Consider the following 20,306-nt stretch of genomic DNA (forward strand, 5'->3'; position numbering starts at 1 on the left):
GTGTGTGTATGGAAACATTGATATGATTGCTGTGTGTTTAAAACCATATTATACTCGAGTACGCGGAGAATAAACGGATATTTGTGTGATGATCAAACAGAAACAGCACAGAAATGATCCAGATGAGAGACGCCAACATCATCTTATGAGTTCCTTTTTATTGTTCAATGCATGGCCACACACACATACACGGGTTTCTATTTTGCATGGTGTATGATGGGACAGTCACTATGGAAATGCTGATGTTGATGGGATACATTATTAGGAGTTTACATGGGGTCCCAAATTCCTCAAGGGAGGGAGAAAAAAAAAAAGAATCAGCCAGTCCCCTCCTCTCTCTCGATGATTAGCTACAACGTGACGCTAACCAGCTCCTCGGTCTAACACGACACTGTGATAAATAAAATCAGAATCCTTCTTTTTTTTGTTTTAATTCTACTTCAGAGGATCCACAGGCGTCATCAAATCCTTTCCCTTACACATGTCACTCAAATTTAGCTTACAAAAAAAAAGCAAAATAAACGTCATTTGGGTACAAAAATAAAATCCAAATTAAAAACCTCTCACAGGGCAAACGCCTGTCGTGTCTTTTTTTTCTTTTCTCTTAGCACAATACATAAGTCACTGGTCACAAAAAGTACACTGCAAATAAAGAAAAAAAACTAATCGGAAAAAAAAGCCACATAGGAAAGAAACCGATCCCGAAGAATTGTACATCCGGCCTCAACCTTTACCCGCCAACGAGCTGCGAGAGCGCTCGTCTGATTTCGAAGGCTGGGCGTCTCCACTGTCACCGTCTGTGTGTGTGTGTGTGTGTGCGTTTGTCGTCATCATCGCCCGCTAGTTTACAAAAACGTCGCCCGATCAGGCTCCAACCTTCTCGACCCTGTTTCTCAAATACAGACTGAAGAAGGGGGAAAAGGGATGGAACAGAAAATCCAAACCACTACCGCTCTAAATATCTATATGGACTCATCTGAGCGCGAGTGTGTTCGTGTGTGTGTGTGTGTGTGTGTGTTTGTGTGTGCGTGCACGAGCGCGGTTTCTCTCTCGACACGTATGTACTCGTTTTGCTAACATATACAGTGTATTCCTGGTTAGGGTGTGAACCAGGGGCACTTTAAAAGTTGTCTCGCGTCCCCCACCATTTCCCTCACCCCAACCACTAGGGGTCACTCTTTATGTTAAAAGGATTGGAAGTGGCCGATGTGCCGCTGTTATTCTTTTAGTGCCACTTCCCCTCCCCCCTCGCTTGTCTCTTCTTGTTATTTTTTAATTTTTTTACTCCACTGTCTTCCCTTTTCCAGCTCTCTAAGCCTGAACTCTTCCTTCCACACCGCTTTTACATGTCGGTTGTTGTTTTTTTGTTTGTTTTTTTTTTGCCCTTCGGAGACGCAGATACACAAAAGAGTGGGAGAGAGAGAGAGGGAGCGAGTGTTGTGATCGATCAGCTGTTCGCAGCACCGACAGCTGCCGCCATTTTGACCTCTCAGCCCATCTCCTTCCACTGCCGGTAGAAATCCACGATATTCTTTAGCTCCATGCCCGCCGAGCTAGCTGCCTGCAACGCCGTCTGGCAGGAGGGGAAAAAACAAAAATCCACTTCAATAAAAATCGCTGTGTAGATCACAACAGATTATTCTGTAAAACTCCCCAAAGCCAGAAGTTGATTGCACACAAATATTTGACCGTAAAGCTCAGGTATGTAACTTTTGTTGATTGTTATTTTCTGAAAACAGGCTCTGTCAAGCAAAACTATCAGACCTGACTAAAGGAGCGTTTGAGTATATACACAACAGCAGAGCAGAGGCGGCGTCATTTACAACTTGTGCTAAAATATTAACTTCCGTCAAGTCAGACAACTTGTTTTAATTATTCAAAAGAACAAAGTGATCAAATTCAAGGACCTTCCAGGACCAATTCCCCCAAATTTCAAGGACTGAATGTGCTGACACAGCTTAAGATGGGAGCGCAACTTGTAAGAGCCGCTTCGCCCATCGCGTCCGCTTTTGTAGACAAGTGATTGTCCTTTTTGGGATCTTGATCCAAGTCAGTCTTTGTGTAATTTTCTTTGGTGAGACAGAGATCTTTGAATTTCCATTTCCCAGACATCACGCTGTCATTTGCTCACTCTCTTGCGTAACGTTACTCGGTCATTGTTCTCCGCGGAATCTCACATTAACGGCAGAGAGACAGTGGACACAGAGTCCACAACCACAGTAATCTGCATGCATCAAGCAATGCAGGGCCTGAAGTAGGTGTCGTTGTAACAAACAAGGACATTTACCTAAATATCAACCACTTCATTCTTGCAGAAATGTCAAGCAATTTCAAGGACCCATGTCTGTTTAGGGCAATTCTCAAACTCTTTCATGGGCCTTGAAATCTTTTTCCCGTGGGAACCGCGTGTTCGACAACTTGCGAAATGTTGAAAATACAGCGCGCGACTCACCTTCATAGCTGCTGATCGATTGCAAAGCTCCTCCACCTGATGGCCGGTCAGAATGGTCACCATGCCGGCCGTGTCCTCATCTCCGTTGTTCTGGGAGACGGTTAACTGACGACAACTGTCCACCATCTTATACAGATGCCTGGAAAGACAAAAGAGGGGACCCCCGTCCCGTCAACGACCTCCGAGACGTCCAAAAAAAAAATCAGAACGCAACAGTCATTCAACAGAAGTAAAAGTCTTACCAGGCTTCCACGTCCTGCCGTTTCAGCTTGTCTCTTTCAAAACTACGACCCGACTCCTTCTGGCAGCGTATGTACCTGTAGCAGCGTGAATAAACAGCAGTTTAAAAAACAGCCTTGCATATAATTTGGAAAGAACAGCGGGAGGAGATTCAGTAGAACCCACACACACACACACACACACCTGTTGCCTTTGCGAAATTCAGACTCCAGGAAGCGGATGCCGTCCCTCGCACCAGGGTTTTCCTTCTTCAGTCGGTCAAGTCCATCGATTACTGCAACAAAGAACAAAAATCCCTTGATGTTGTTTGGATAAGAAGTGGATACAGGTTCATGGTCTGCTGTCCCTTCATTAAAAGAATCTTTGAAATAATCGAAGAGTTTCCATCCACTTCCTTGGTTCAGTGACACAACAGCGACAGCAGGAAACATCTCATCCCTTTCTCCTCCACCTCCTGCTGCTGCTCAGAAGAGTCAGAGGCGGAGTCAGAGGTGCACTGACCTGTCCGTGGGATGATGATGATGAAGCAGCCGCTGCCGGCCAGCTGTCGGACGAGGTTCAGGTGGTGGCAGAGAGCAGCTGCGTCTGGCACCAGGTAAGGAGACATGGACGACTGAGCCTTGGGCTGTTGAAGGCTGCCCTCTAGCTGCGACACCTCCAACTACAAGGATCAGGCAGAGAGAGAGAGAGAGAGGGAAAGCCATCAGCTCATGATCTGATGATGATAATATGATAATGTCTGTGGCTGTAATGCTCCACATACACTCTGCCAATTTATTAGGTACAATCGGCGTCGCAGTGACTCAACTCATGTAGGCATGAAGGTAAAACCAAGAATACAAATTACAAGAATAATAAATTACAAGATTCATCGAGCTCAGTGCACGGTTAATTACAGGGGTCATTTTACTAAATGACCCCTGTAATTAACAGTGCACTGACTCATGAGTTTATGCATCTCTGCCAAGCACATCCATTTTTAGTGTGACATTCTTGGAGTTAATGAAATGATGTGTGTGTGTGTTTTTTTACATCCAGGATTTCACACGCAGGACAAAATAAAACGTTGGGCTTAAAAACCTGTAATCGAAGTTGGGCCATATCCCTCATTAAGCGATTTCGACGCGCCTCCTCCTCCGCCTGGACGAACAAAGACGATAAGGAAGTCAACATTAAATGGCACAAAAAATAAAGACCGTTCAGTAAATGCAATCAATGATAAGCATTTTAAAATCTATGAATATATAATGTATAGTATATGCAGTGTATAGACAGAGAATAACTAGAATATACACAGAATGAGCTTAATATTTACCGTGTAAACATTATCACAATGAAGTTGCACATCACTTCTGTTGCGCTTTTAAAACTCTGCAGTAGAATAACGGGACGGACTTGCAGCCTCTGGTCACTCACCATTCTGAACTGGGCCTTTGCCTGTTGCACCAGATTGTCCTGTTCACACTGGCTGATGCTGGTGAAGATTCCCGCCTCTGGGTTGAAGTGAAGCACGTTGCCCTGAAGATTTGTTACAAAGTGGCCAAAACTGCGAATGCAACACACTCGCACCACACACTGGAGAAAAGAGACGGCAGATCATTTATAATTTAGTACAGAGATTTGTTGTGAGTTTGTATACATGTTCTGTTTGGAACGCGCCAAAAGAAAAAGGTCCTTTGGTGTGGAATTATCAAAGGCCTCATAATGTCGTTTAAGCAGCCACTACACACAGAAAGCTGCAACTAACAGTTATTTTCATAATCGATTAATCTGTCGATTATCTTCAAGATTAATCATTTGGTGTAAAAAATGTTGATCAGTGTTCGTCAAACCTGGAAATGATGATGTTCTCAAATGACTTGTTTTGTCCACAAACCAAAATGATTAACTTTTAATGATTTCTTTGTTATCCAGAGCAAAAAAATGAAGAAAATATTCACATTTAAGAAGCTTAAACAATCGGAACTCTGGTTTTAATCATGAATAAAGCTTAAAACCAATTAATCGATTATCAAAATAGTTGTCGATTAATTTAGTAATCGATTAATAATCGATGATCAATTAATCCATTGGGGTTAAGTTTTCTGATTCTTCAGCTTCTTAAATGTGAAAATGCTCTGCTTTCTTTGCTCCATGTGACAAAGAAACACTGATAAACATGTTATCATATTCTGAATTTCTTTTAAACCAAACCCTAACCCTATTAATTGATGTCGAAAATAGCTGTTCAGTGCAACTCCAGTCTATATAATGTTGAGCTGATTTAATTCAATCCGCTGTGTGTTTCTGTGTGAGCGCATGAGTTCACCTCCTGCAGGGGGCTGAGGGAGGTGTTGCGGCGGCTGAAATCAAGGCGGCGGTGAGCAACGCCGAGAGCAGGCAAGTGTCGCAGAGCCACGTCCTCGGGCAGCAGCAGAGTCTGGACCAAACCGGGCTGTTCACACTCATTTAACAGCTGCGTCAACTCTGTGTTCAGACCAAGCTCTGCAGCACACACACACACACAAACAGAGGCATCAGTGAGAGAAAAAAAAAAAGAATGAAACGAGAAATATTCAGCGTATCAACGGTGTAGAGTGTATCATATGTATAAAGTACATGCAAAAATATGAACTAATATAACAAATGACAAAACTGCATGGACAAATAAGATTTATGATTTCAATGATTTCAACAAACCACACCAGAAATTCATTATACAACTGAAATATATCAAATAATATCACAATTACACAACTACTGTATGGTTTCAAACATGGGGAAAACACATATATATCATGCTTATTGAATTTTCTGTGATTTTGAATTTTCTCAAACAAATTTCTTGACCGTTTTATTCCACATATTCCTAAAAATGCTCCTTCTTTGGCTTAATTTTGTCCCTTAAAACATTGTAAACACATAACAACAAACAAATATTCAATAAAGCAAAACCTCAAACTAAAACATAATATTCTTAAGTGGGGACATACAGTACTGCACAAAGTGCTAATATAGAACCTTTAAATATTTAGATTCTTCAGTGTATTATGGACCTCTCAGCTGTAGTGACTTGATAGTATTTTTTTCGGGAAGAAATATACACAAATCAGACAGTGGACCACGACCAGCAATACTGACATTACACAACAATGTTATTTTAAATGATACAACAACGGTTGTGAAATCAGCCATGAAAAAAATGCAGAAAAAGGACGGCACCATCAAATTTCAATAAATGATGTACTGTGCAACACACTTGATGTTGTCTGTGTAGATATAGTTAGTTAGGACTAGACTAGATTTTTGGATGTTAATTTACAATCATGTTTGACCTCTGTAACCCGCTTTAGTTCTGTTAAGCACAGAGACACTAGTCCAGCAAAAAAGGTTTGTGCATTTCAGTTTGTCCGGTCGTTTTTTTCCAAAGATGAATTTTATATTATACTAATATTGAAGCAGCAACGACACAGATTATTCCCGACTTCCATTGCAAAGTGAACATTCTAAGGGGATTCACTACCACAGTAATGGCAGCTTGTTTACTACCAGTACTTTAACCTTTTCTGTGCAAACCCAAAAGAATAACTGAAGATTTAGGAGTAGAAATAGATGATTTCTATCAGTTCTGCAAAAATTTGAATCTTTATGAACCCAATGGTGTCAGTAACTCACCAGCCTCGAGCATCTTGTTTCCATCTGGCAGCAGGTTGAGCAGGACAGACAGTCGGTTCCACAGACTCTGAGAACTCTGCAGAGAGAACAGTGGATTACAGTCGGCTAAATATACTCCACCCCAGAGTTTCATGGTCATAACAGGAGGCGCTGTCGTCTTACCTGTGCACACATGAGGATAATATCAGTGTTGGTCCTTAGCCAGTCGACAAAGACCTTCACCACTTGGATCAAACCCTGATTGGTCAAGATCTCCAGCTTCTCCAGGAGGGTTTTCTCACTGGGCACGGACTGAGAACTGGGTTCACTCCCCTCTGAATCAGAATCCAAATCTGAAGAGAAGGGTGGGAGAACAACAAAACAAAAAACGAGTTGAAGGGAATCTTTGACATCACTAAAAGTCATTCACTAACAACGGAAAGGCTGCAGTTTAATTTTTGTTCTCGTCAAATTAAAAACAGCACACATATGATTTAGAGCTCCATTTTTAGTTGAAAAGCATATTACCATGTTCACTGGTTCCGTTGGCAGTGCCAGGGTTGATGTCGCTGGAGGACTCCCCTGGAGGAGGCGGAGTTTCTTGGGAGGGCGGAGCCGAAGCATCAGTGGAGGTGGGAATATCCACGGAGGACGAGGCCTGAGGCCTCAACAGCATGTTACTGAAGGTCGGTGCCAGGCGGAAGCAGCGTTTGGCCTGAAAGAGTTGTGAGGACATGGCCTGGAGGTTACTGCTGATGCTGGAGTCGGTGGGCAACAGCGGCCCGTTGGTAGTCGGAGGAGTGTCGCCGTTCCTCTCGCCTCCTTCTTCCTTAGGTTGCTCTTCGTCCTCCTCTTCATCCTGGTGCTCTCGAGCCTGACCCTCCAAGTTGTCCGAGCTCTCCGCGTCTTCGATGTCTTCCAGGTCTGAGCGGGACTCCTGGCTGTTCATGTCAGAGTCGGTCTCAACATCAAACGCTGTTCCTCCTTCCTCCTCCTCCTCGGAGCCACTCCCCCAGCTGCCCTCCTCACCCAGGGGGTCTCTCTTTGTCTCCTTTCTGACAGAGGACGAGTTGAGAGGGGCTCTTTTTGCGGTGCCACCAGTTGAATCGCAACGTCCGCGCTTCTCCTCGTCATCGTCTTCGTCGTCTTCGCTCTCAAAGCCTTCGCTGAGGTCACTGTCGTCCTCTCCTCGGCCGTCCTTGTGAGCACAGCGCCGTCGGCGGAGTCGAGACAGGCGAGTGTATTTCTTCTTCTGCCTCTGTTTGTCGTCTTCAGCCTTGCGCTGTTCGTCCACGCTGCTTTGCTTCATGGCAACAACCTTCTCGGGGCCATCTTCCTCCTTAGCTGCCTCCTCCTCCTCTTCATCTTCTTGCTCCAGAGAGCCATTCTGCAGAGGCTTCTCTTCGGAGTGATCCGTCGGTAAAGATGCCAAATCCCTGATCTCCAGATCATCTAGATGAAGAGGAAACGTTCACATTTAAAAAAAATAAATTAAATTTGTGTTCAATGCTCCAGAATGCTCTCTGCTTCTAAAAAGATGTTTCACTAATATTCCTGATTGATTTCTTCTTTAAAGAGAATATCAGACACAGTCAATAAAACTGCTCTCCACAGCTGAGCCAAGGTGTAAGTGGAAAAATACATTTTAATAAGGTGGAAACTTCTCACACTGCTGTCCCACAAGATTTAAAACAAAAAGAACAGCACTTTAATCCTAAAAGATGTTGCTGATGAGGATACATTGGGATTGATGCATTGATCTATGCAGCAGGCTGGAAGATTTCCTGTACTGTGCTGACTAATCAGGATTTTTTTCAGCACTTTCTCACAGTTCAGTGTTCCCACACCTACTTAAAAATCACATTATAAAAGGACTTTCAAGGACTTTCCTGGCCCATTGATCTCAAACTCAAGTACAGCTTGAGACGCAGAGGAAGGTTAGTTACTGTTACAACACGCACAGGCTTTAGAGAAGCTCATAAAAGCCCCCACCAGGCTAAATGCATACGTTTTCTAAATGACAAAACAAAAAAAATGCCAAATATTGTGTTCCTTCTCTGCTTCTCCCTCCTCTGAAACAACATCGCTCAGAGGAATTCTTCCAAAGTCAAATTTAAAGCACTTTCAAGGTCCATTTTCACATTTTCCCAGCACCTTACAGCCGTGGTAAACTCCATATGTATGATGAATATACACAAGCTCAATATTGTTCCACACTAAAAGAGATTTTTATGAGTGTAAACAACCACAATTGTGTTTCATAATGGCAGGATTAGAATACATCACTAAAACCACACTACTACACTCACCAGCCAGTGTATTAGGTAAACCTGTTCAACTGCTTGTTGAACCACACAGCAGCAACTAACCGCATTTTAACCGTGTTTATTTGTTTTTAATATTTATAGATTAATTTTGCATCAGATGTGGGTTTTTTTTATTGAGAACTACACATCCATCTTTCCGTAACAAAACAGAGTTCCTACACATTTTCTATTTCAAAATTCCATACTTTTCCTGATTCAAATTTCCAAACTTCTGAGAATTTTTCAGTCAATATTAAACATCTGAATACCAATTATTAGATGCTTATTATGTAAATAAACGGTTTTAAAATACAACTTTTAACAAGTATGTTAAATACTGACTTTGTATGCCATTATGTTGCCAAGTAATTATAAGACATGACACTGTCATGTCTTTTGCTCGACGACACGTATGGAAAAAAATTTAATAAATGAGAATCGCAGTCGCACGGGAAACGGTAACCATGGTAACCCGACACCATTCAACAGCCAGCTTGATTAGTTTCATATCATCTACAGTTGGACTTTTTTCACTTGACCGTCACCGCCTGACCAGACTCAAATGACCTCAAGTTCAACTCCAGTTCAAACTCCTTTAGCATCAGGACGAGGAAGTGAAAGTAATTTAAGTGACTTAGTGATATTTAGTCAGACAGATATTTGTTGTGAAATTTAAGTGCTTTCAAGAATTCCAAGCACATGTAAGAGGCCCTGTAAATAAACTCAAGCACTTCCAATTAATTTGCAAACCCAGGGAGTTGAAAACTGTGCAGATAAGAGTTTCTCTCTCACCAGTGGCATCAGTGTGAAGTGGAGGCACCTGGCTCTCCGCTTCCTCCAGCTCAGCCTGCAGCCGGATGTTCACGTGGTTCACCAGGTGGGAGAAGAGGGCCAGAGTGAATGCGATGGATGCACTGTACTGCTTCGATCCTAACGAAACAACACACCAACAACTATCAGTATGAGACAAATTTAAAAAAAATTATTTAAATAAAATGTCTACTAGTAGATGATTGTTTTCAGAAGGCGGTAAAACATGCACACCTTAAAAAAAATAACAAGGTGTAGTCAATTCATATCTTTAGGTTTGCTTTTCTAAATACCAATTACAATTGCCCCCCAGTTTCAATTTTGGAGATAATTGATCACAAATACTCTTGTGAGACCTATGCAGGTCCTCGAAGAATTGGTACAGAAATGTTTTTACAAATTTAATGTTATACATAAGTTATTAACATGAAGATTATAAAATTATCTTAAAATCTTAAAACACAAAAAGCCATATTTATGACAGTCATCTTACATATATACATATACACACACATACATATATATACACACATACATGTATATATGTATATACATATATATACACACATATATATATATATACACACATATACATATAAACACGCACACACACATATATATATATATATATATATATATATATATATATATACACATACACACACACATACAGCCTTTATATACAGCCCTGAATACACCCACTTTTTTGTACTGAAGCAGATGATTATTACATAAAATGAGGAAGACTGCACATAAATCAGATGCCGGCTGTCTGTGCTAAACACCAAATAAGGAGGAAGGGTAAATGCCAGAGAGGTGGGAGAAAGGACACTCTAGTTCCAGGACATGCTTGGGAATGGGAGGAGTGAGCATTCTCATCATTAGATGTCACTAATTATTAAACACTGGACGTTTAACAGGTTAATAACTCATAAAGTTGAATTCCCAAGGAGGCACACAACATTTTCAACACAAAAAACTCACAAAAACGTGCTCACATATACTGACTTAACAATAAAAATCAGAGCAACACCGACCTCCCCTCTTCAGGCTGTGCACCACCATCAGACAAGTGACGACCATCTTAAAGACGAGGGTGTCAGGCAGCACGGGGCAGGAGCTGTCACTGTGCTGCTGCTCCTCCTCTTCCTCACTCGGCGACTGGTGAGCGCCACCATGTGTGATAGGCGGCAGGTAGAACAGCACCAGGTTAAAGTCCTCCAGCACCGACTGGCAGAGTGACGTCACCTCAGTCTCCATCAGACTGCAGGAGAAACAGTGGGAATTATAAAACAGCTGGTTGCGCAATAAACACACCAGGAATCATCTAGTGTCCATTTATGTATGTAAGTATTTGACTCATGATTTTTGTACATGTCTTAAAAATGCCAATAAAGGGGTTAAACATTAAAAATACAGTAGAGTCAATGATAAATTTTACAGTGTGAACTTTGGTGTTTCACCTGTTCTTGGGCTGCAGGAGGCTCTGCAGGTACATGAAGCTCACCAGGAGGCGTTTGATGTCTTTTGATCTGCAGCAAAACAATAGACACTAATAAATAACAAACAACTCTTTTTTTCTTTGGTGAAAATGAGTGTGGAAAGCAGAGTGCATTTCTCTACGGTTCTGTCTGAAGCACAGAGAAAACAAACCAAACCCTAGCGGCATGATGGTTTTTGTGTTCAAACTCAAACTTAACCCTTACGCAATCACTCCCCACCATCCTTAACCAGGCTAACATTAGCTTAGCTTAGCTTGCCATGCCTAGATGTAACACATACATGATCAAGCGTTGCAGTAAAACATAAAAATATAAACAGTAGATCTATCAGTTTTATTCATCAAAGCATCAAATCAATTCTTTTTACCAACCAAATGACTGAACCTAACCTAGACGGATTAGGATCAGGTTTACAATTTATAATAAAAGCACATGAATCTAGTCACAATTTTTGAAAGTATCATGAAGAATGACAACATTTGAACAAATAGAGTTCACCTCCAAGTAGTGCTGCAACGCGACGACCCGATTATTAAATGATCGCTTAATGATCGCCGACTATTTTGATTATCGATTTTTTTCTCCAAACAATGAAAGTTCTTTGATTTTTCAGCTTCTTCAGTGTGAATATTTTCTGGTTTCTGGTTAAGAAATTCTAAAAAAAAAAAGTAATAGACGAAACGAGAAAATAATTGGCAGATTAATCAATTATGAAAAGTATATATATATATATATATATAACACACAGTACGCTGGTACATGTATTATCATCATCAGTATTAGTGTTAGCTCTGAGGTCACAGCGTTATATTGACTTGAATTATGTTCCGAGATATTTAATAATTAACTTCTACATCCCTCTTGTGTATATTTAGGTCACAGACCTTAATTAACATTAGAAATTGCTGCATTTATGTTTTATTTATTATATATTATATATTATAAAAGGTGATGTTCACAATGACCGTACTCTCGTACGTATGACCGTGTTCTTTCCAAGTGGCAAACAATCTGTTAATCTAAATTTCTGCATGCACCACCATGTAAATACTCCTGGTGACAAAAAGTGCCATCAATCATGGTTGACGCTGCATCTTTAAAAAACCCAAAAACAAATCACCCCATTCAAATGTCTCTGTGAAATGTTTTGGACGCCATTGTGGAGAAGAAAAAAAAAAAGAGGCATCTATGCTTCCTGAAGCACAAAGCTCTAAATTATTCCTTTTGTCTTTAATTCCTGCTGCAGCTGCTGTTGAAACAAACTAATTTCCCCACAGGGATCATCAATCATCTAATCCCATCAGTGGCGAGACGCTGTTTTATCCCAACAATAGTTAAAGAGTGTTTCTGATTAAAAGGGAGAGAACACAAGTCAATAATTATATAAAAGACCCCGATATGAAATGGGACTAAATTAGAATTACTCTGGGGTATCAAAACACTGAAGACAAAATATCCTGTTTATTCCAGACTGATTAGCCAGTGCATTATGAGAGGAGGCCATAATCTAAAGGAAGCCCAGTATCATTTATCCTGGCGTCATATGAAGTGTAAGGGATCTGCCGAGGTTTTCAGACGTGGTCAGAAATCAAACCCACAGAAATGCTCCTCACCTTTGACGAGATGGAGACAGCTTCTTCATTTCCTGCTTCTTCACTTGATGGTACATCTTAGCAGCTTTGTCGAACAGACGCTTCAGGTTGCCATAGGCGCCCTCAAAGGGGGCCTCTGATTGGATGCTGAGCACGGAAAGAAGCATCTGTTAGGAACTTAGTTACTTATGAGATCTGGCTTAGTTTCAAACATGACATGCAAAAGTATTCACCTCTTTGGCAGGTTTCCTTTTCTACAGAATTTTGGGATATCATGGACTGAATTTACACAAAATACGTCCAAATTGGAAGCGAATAAAGAGAAATTTGAAAATAAAATAGATTCCAAAAATTGCATTGAGAGGGCCGAGAGACTTGAAGCTGTAAATGCTCTACAAAACACCTTCAAAGTAGCAGGTAAGTCATATAAATCAAATGACACAACCGCCCCCTAAAAACATTATAGAATATGGGAGAAACGACAATGGGGTTGAATACTTTTGCACGGCACTGCAATGGCACATAAGAAAAAGTTTTCTCACCAGCGTAGGTAGTAGTAGGTTGCTTCGACGTTGTAGAACTTGCTTCCTGCCAATGTGCCCAGTTGGTTAAAAGGCATTCCTTTACACAAGTAAATAAAGAAAATGGTGAAAGACTTTAATAGCATTGTAAACAGAATGTATGTGTAACAATCTTCCATCTTCAGTTACTATATTTCCCATTATTAAACCACAACATCGATAAGCTTCTAAAATACCAATCAACTCATCGAGAAGGCAATTAACAGATTCATTCATTCTAAAAAAAATATAAAATAATACTATATTTTAAGACACTCACCCATGTGTGGCATGACAGAAAGGGCCTGATGATAAAACCTTTCAGCCAGCTGCTCAGCCTCCACACCGGCAAGCTCATTCTGGTAACGGGCTGCAGAGGAAAACCCATCAAATAGTAGTAAAAAAATAGATACTTTTTATCGGAAAAAGCTTGATAATTTACAAACACTTTACAAAGTACAGTCTAAAATAGAAATTAAAAAGCAGCGGCAACATTTAAACTGACAGAATTAAATAATAATAAAAGTAGACATAATAGACATTTTAGCAAGAGTAACTTGTTATGGATTTTAAATCTCTATGAACACATAAGAGGAGGTGAACAATGTTGAAACGATTAATCAATTATTAATCGATTATTAATTTAATCGACAACTATTTTGATAATCAAAAGTTTTTTTCATGATTAAAACAAGATTTCTGATCGTTTAAGCTTCTTAAAACAAGACATTTGAGAACATCATCATTTCGAGGTTTGACAAACACAGATCAACATTTTTTAAGGTTTTCTGATATTTTATGGACCAAACGATCAATCGAGAAAATAATCGACAGATTAATCGATTATGAAAATAATCGTTAGTTGCAGCTCTAATGTACACAAATGCAGACAACAGACTAGAGTTAGCTAGCATCCAGTTCAATCATTGAAATTCAATATCTCTGTCACAGATAAATCTAAAGCAGTGCACCTGCCAAATAAACTCTGCAGCGGAGCCAAGATTTCCCACACTGAATGACACGCATGCTGTCTCACAACTCGACAAGCTGGCTACAAAGGCGGCGTTATCATGTTATTACCTAGATCTCCGAGGTACACCAGACAGCGATGACACGCCATCTGTGCCCACTCCATCTCCTTGGGGGAGGCAGACACTGGTTTCTTTCGGCCTGTGTGGGAAAAAATTTACCCAACACATTTTTGTTTTACATTTCATTTAGTTGATGCACTCATCTAGACGGGCGTCAGATTTATATAACAATGCAAACAGATAATATTTCAGCAAAGCAACCGTTTGGAATCAGACAACAAGTCAACATTTTCCACACAGTCTATATTAATTCTCCTTCTCTACATGTCAGAAGGTTCTTCTGTTTTAAGTGGCCAATGATAAACCACTGTATGTATTTGTTGTATTTTTCCTTTGTGGCTCTAAAATAATCTCATGTCACTAAAATCTTAAATATTAAACGCACAAGTTTCAAAACACTCATTCCTGACTAAACCATTAATAACAAACTCATGGACAATTATTTATCACTTGACATAAAACAAAAAGTTTCATTATATTCTACTGTAAATTCTCAATTCCTACTTAAATATATAGAAAATTAGAGATCACTTTAGACGGATACACTACATGAACAAAGAAATGATCAAATTAAATGCAGCTCGTCTGATCTATGTTTGCATGAGGGTGTTTTTGAGCATCTGACCGATCAGAGGGTCTGTGACGTGCGTCCAGTCGATGCAGTCCTGCAGCTCCAGCTGGTAATGGGACTGGATGTAGAGCAGCAGGTGTTGGTAGAAACCCACGCCGGCGATCAAGTGCGTGCGGTAGGCACACTCCAAAGCACTGCGACTGTGGATGTGCTGCATTGAAGGAAAGAGAAGGAAATCGGACAAGGTGAAACATTACAAAAGGTGTGACCAGAATCACAATATAAACTGTCAAATAAGTTCACACAGTGCCGATTATGCCCATCAGCTTCACAAATCTTTGTTTCTCAGTGTAGCAGTTACGACTGATGGAGGGAAGGTGAAAGTACGACAGTTACATAGAGCAAGTAAAGCTGAGACAGCAGCAAATGTCGGAATATGGAGTTGTGGTATCGGAAAGCTCGAGAGCAACTAGACTCTTAAAGCCGTGTGGAACGGTTCGGTACAGTATGTATTTTTTCTTTGCATTTCCAACCGTTCCACTCTTTGGTACCTGTCCCTTCCACACTGTACGGGACTATACCAAACGAACCATACCATGATAGAAACGCAGTATGAGGAAAAAGAGGTGGAGTTTCACAATCTAATGTAGACTGAGTGACATTTATGAACCCTTTTCTTTTTTTTTTTTTTTTAATCAACAGTTAAGGAAAATGCACCAAATTTAATAAGCAGTTTATGAATATTTTAAAGCACAAGATATGAACTCTTTTATAGCAAAAAAAAAAATCAGCTGAGAAATGACCCAGCTACATTTGATTGTGATAGTGATCCTTTTACCGTGTTGGTCAAATACTAAAGCAAAGTGCCATTTTTTAAAGGTTTGGTTTCCGCTGGCTCAGCCTGTGAATACTTTATGAGCCAGTGACGACAGAACAGCAGATGTCCTGTTTAAGTTGACCTTTAACCAATAACCAGTGTGTTGAGCCAGCTAACAAGCAAGAAACAGCAGTTTGCAAACACATGCAAAGGCATGTTCCACAGATGTAGGACCGCTCACCTTCTTGTTGGTCTTGATGACCTGGATGACCTCGTAGTAAACCTTCCTCCAGAGCAGCTCCTCCGCCTTGCGGCCGTAGTCGACAGGGTGGAGAAACATCAGTTTCACACAAAGCTCTCGCAGCCTGAAAGCACACAGACGCACACACGCATGAGTTAAGGAGGTGATGGGTTGACTGGTTTGACTTGAGGACCAATGGATTTATTTAATTTCACAAGAGAAGTTTACACAGGAAGAGAAAAGAATTACAGGATTGAAAACCTTTTGATTTTTTGTGCGTTGTCGCATGGTATGTTGACCTTTGCTGGTTCAAGCTTATGATGTCGCCAGAGAGCAATAATATAATGATTAACACTGGAGCTACACAGTTATTTGTTGAAACATCTGCTTCATATATCAACTGATTTGTTTTTGGAACAAAACCTTTTAGAAAACCGATTAACATTTTTGAACATTTTCAAAAAAAAGAAGAATCATACAGATAATTCCCAGCAAACAAGAAGGTGTACATCATTTATGTGTGACCCAGGCATCACCCCTTCAGATGTTTTCCAGCTGTTTTGAAAACATCTGGTTCAGTTATGTTAGTTATAGGTTGACAGCGAACTACCCAGACCCCATCCAGACACAGATCTTACACTTCACTACGATGACTCTGAATACATGTGTGAAATCACGTCACATTCAAATATAATCTTAATGGTGTGTCCAACGAAATGCAACAAATTATTGTAGATATTTTTTTGTTTCACTTGACAATTTAAGTGATGAATCGCTTGGACTATAAAATGTTATGTCCCAGAGCTGAGGGTGGAAAACTTTGTATTTGTCTCTTTGACAGTCAAAAACAAAAAAGATTCTCATTTGTAATTTACATGACCAAGAAGAAAAGCAGAAAATATTCACAGGTAGAAGACAGAACTAGAGAAGATGTGCGTCTTTTGTAGAAAAACATTTAAAAATGTAAAAAAGTAGTTGGTAACTGTTTAATTAAATAATAATTAAAGTCACATTTGTCCCGACAACAGTGACAGGCCACCTAGTCAATGAATCAGAAGTCAGAAATGTACAAACTTCCTATAGACACTGAGCAGAATGATCTCCATCTGTGTCTGTGTAGACACCTATGACTGTTTCACACATTTACTTCCTCTTTCTCATTGTGTGCTTTCATTTTATTGTATTCAGTTTGCATACATGCTGTTTCGCTGGCTGTGCGACTAAAGCTAAATTTATCTTTAACTTACTTTCCTTAAATCTTTAAGAGATCACATGTTCGTGTACATACACTGATAAAATTAAGAGGCACAAATGGACATGTGGCTGCATTTAACAAGAACTGTAATGCGAGACTGCAAATCACTTCACTAACAATTTAGTAACCAGCCTAATTACCACACTGACCCGAAGGTAATTTCTGAGTTACTGTTCTGAATGTATTTCTCGAATCTCCAGTGATCCTTTTGACTAGACAGGTGGGAATGAACTGGTTATATCAAGAACATCTTTCTTCAGAAGCATGTTTACTTACTAAATCCAACAATAGGAAACAGGAATCGCAGGTTTAAAAGCAGGTTAGTTATCTTTCATCCAGGTGATGAAGGAAGGAAAATTATGTGGGGACTAGTTTGGAATGTTTTGGAATGCTTCTGTGAAACTGTTTATGTATTCTGATTATAGACTGAGATTAGGTATTCAAACACATTTGAGCAGTATATGGTGGGTTTTAATTTGTTGGTCATGGCTCAAGACAGAAATGATGAGATAGACTGGGAGTCAGATCCATATTCAGGAGCTTTTCTACAAACTACTGTTAACCTAATGAGTGATATTAACACTGTGGCAAACTAAGTGGCCATTACCGATGTTTTTGCTCAGGCCTAATACTGACACCTGTCCTGAGAGTTTCAATCACATGCAAAGAACAGGTTTGAAAGTCCCTAATGCATCCTGAATGTGTCATCGGGTGCAATCACAAAAACACATTTAGAGATGTTTTGGGCTGCATTTACACTGCAAGTGACTTGGACTCATACTCTGAGGTCAGTTTCAAGTCTCTTAGTTTTTCGTTAGTGAAAACAAATTGGATATGAATTGGATATGTGCATTTACATCTGATAAGCAGATGGAAAACATGTGGACACTAGCCAAGATTACATGACTCTCTTTTGACTGGTGCAAAGGAGGACAAGGCCTCAAGCCAGAGGACTCATGAAATGTTTCCTGCCCTTTTAACCTTTGAGATAAGGGGTTTCTAAATGTCAAAATAACACCACTTTCAGTAGCAAAGCTGACCCTGTGGGCTGTCTGCCTAATTGTCAAGCAGTTTAAACGCAGATTTCAGATGTGGGTCACTTTTGAAACACAATGTAAGCAGCTTTTCAAAAGAAATTCAAAATGACATATTAGCAAAAGGGCATCAAGTGTAAATGCAGCCTTAGAGATGCATGTAGCCTTATTCTTGAGCATGCATGAAAGCAATCCATCCTCGGGATGAATCGGAGAATATTGAGGTCCTTTAACCTGCTTTAATTTCACAGATTTATTTACAATTCTCAGCACCCACATGTTAGTTTCCATTATGTATTAAAATACTGACAAAACACATAACCCTTGACATTCCATGACAAAGATAAATACTCTTAAATCTCCTCTCTCTCATCTATACACTCGTACTAATACACAGATGGACACACAAAACCCATTCACAGCAGTCAAACTAGTTAACATAATTGGGTTCACATGAATAGTCATGACAGTGTGTTTACGAATACAGTGTGGGTAAAGCTAGAGCCAAGCACATGTGGTCACCGGAGGTGCATTTTAATTCCAGGTGAGAACAATTATACTTAATGCTGTCCAGCTGTCTTCAGACAGATCTGGACGGATGCTAAGCTGAGGACACACTACAAGACACTAGGGGATAGTTGGCATGGCTAGTTGGCACAGAAATCTGTTGTGTTTGCGGGTAACAGACCCGACCCGACCTCAGTCGCAGTCAGTCAAACGTGCCTGAATTTTTTGAACCGACTCTAGACGTAATCAGGTAGTGTGTATTGATTAATGACCCAACTGCTAACACTGCCAACAGCCAATGAAAGAGTAGGTTGGAAATAGTGCCAGTAGACGAAGACGACAGGAAGAAATGGGAATATCAAAACTGACCCTCACATAGACATGGCTGCTCTCGCATTTAGATGCATTCAGTTGGTTTGACAAATGTAGTATGTGATCCATCATCAGGCATAGTCATTAAAAGTATGATCCCCAGTCTTTCAGTCCATATGAAAATCTGCTGAGTCGGTCAGTTAATGTGTAGTGTTTTCAAAATCGGTAACGACTGTGAACGTTGTGAAGCGTGTCTGCAGCTTTACCAGGACCTGAACGGGGCTTATAGATGAAATGTCAAGGCAAGATTCTTATATGTAAATACCTGCATGGTAAATCATTTATTATTCTGACTTCTGTAGTTAACTCTGTGATGTGAACGCAGACAGGCAAATGAAAGAAGTCCATAAACTGCAGGTAGATTTGAGATTAGCAGCTGTGCTGCAGGTTATAAAGAGTCACGTTAGCAAAATAAACACGCAATCAGCTGACTTGGGATTTGCGTGAAACGAAGGAAGATGTAAACAAATGTTCTGACAGATGGACACATGCACTCACTTGTTGCGAAGGCTGATGTTCTCCGGCTTGAAGACCTCTCTGTAGGACGCTTTACTGCCGATGATGACATCCAGCTTGTGCACAGACTCCACCACAGCCCTGGACGACATTAAACATTAGAACTGTGACAAGGCTAAACATTTACAGCACGCTAGCAGACAGGCAGCTCCCTTTTCTTTTAAGTTTCACTGGAACAAAGACAGTGGTGGCTAATAACGTTCATTTTACACTGACGAAGGCTGCAGGGTAGTTGGGCTAACATTTCAGATCTGATGTGTCATGGAGTAGAAGAGGACTTGGGCTTGTTTTTTTATTTGCAACGCGCGAAGTTAGCTATCACTTAGCACCTTGGTTAGCTTGACAGAACGGCCTCGCTAACTTACCTATAAAGCCGCTTGATGTGAAGGACTTTCGCCTCTGGCTCGCTGTCCTGTCCCGGTCCACTCATGTTAGAACAAGTCCGGTTATTTGTTCACACGCTCCAGGGTTCAGTCGCCGCTTCCTCCAACCCCCGCGACACACACTTGTCACGGCTCCTCGGGTTTGTTCCCCCGGCAGTGACAATCCTGTTGATAGCCCGCTAACGCTAGCAATCAAGGTGGCGTTAGCTTTCCTCTCCTTCCCTCCGAGTCTCTTTCGCTTCGTGTGTCCTTTGGCAAGACCCCCTCTACCCATCCGCTCTGAAACCCGGGTAGGAGGGGGTGCCCGCTGATGTGAGCTCTTCCCGGTCAGCTAAAACGCTCTGATATGCCTCTTGTGTTGTTACCCGTTCTAGCCATTGCAACGAAGGCAGCCATTACTCCTATCAGGCAGTGACCGCCTGAA

At 40.7% G+C, this 20,306-nt stretch overlaps 1 protein-coding gene across 1 annotated transcript; it reads right to left on the reverse strand.

Moving 5' to 3' along the window:
* Positions 1-136: 136 nt before the first annotated feature.
* Positions 137-20,306, reverse strand: smg5 (SMG5 nonsense mediated mRNA decay factor). Its single transcript, XM_058648008.1, has 22 exons — positions 19,865-20,306; positions 19,482-19,580; positions 15,816-15,939; positions 14,812-14,968; positions 14,176-14,265; positions 13,376-13,465; positions 13,078-13,156; positions 12,557-12,682; positions 10,905-10,973; positions 10,479-10,705; positions 9,424-9,561; positions 6,854-7,777; positions 6,509-6,678; positions 6,347-6,422; positions 5,001-5,176; positions 4,109-4,267; positions 3,773-3,832; positions 3,194-3,353; positions 2,876-2,966; positions 2,695-2,769; positions 2,453-2,591; positions 137-1,573 (listed from the first exon to the last, which is right to left on the reverse strand). The coding sequence occupies exons 1-22, from the start codon at positions 19,927-19,929 to the stop codon at positions 1,490-1,492; spliced, it is 3,378 nt and encodes a 1,125-aa protein (XP_058503991.1). The 5' UTR covers positions 19,930-20,306; the 3' UTR covers positions 137-1,489.

The sequence above is a fragment of the Solea solea genome, chromosome 13 (genome assembly GCF_958295425.1).
Source record: "Solea solea chromosome 13, fSolSol10.1, whole genome shotgun sequence".
Lineage (NCBI taxonomy): Eukaryota > Metazoa > Chordata > Actinopteri > Pleuronectiformes > Soleidae > Solea > Solea solea.

Coding starts and splice junctions, on each gene's coding strand:
- smg5 (XM_058648008.1), bottom strand. CDS start 19,929: ATGAGTGGACCGGGACAGGACAGCGAGCCAGAGGCGAAAGTCCTTCAC. Junction 6,679..6,853: donor CAACGGAACCAGTGAACATG/GTAATATGCTTT, acceptor CCTTCTCTTCAG/ATTTGGATTCTGATTCAGAG. Junction 3,833..4,108: donor CAAAGGCCCAGTTCAGAATG/GTGAGTGACCAG, acceptor TTGTTCGTCCAG/GCGGAGGAGGAGGCGCGTCG.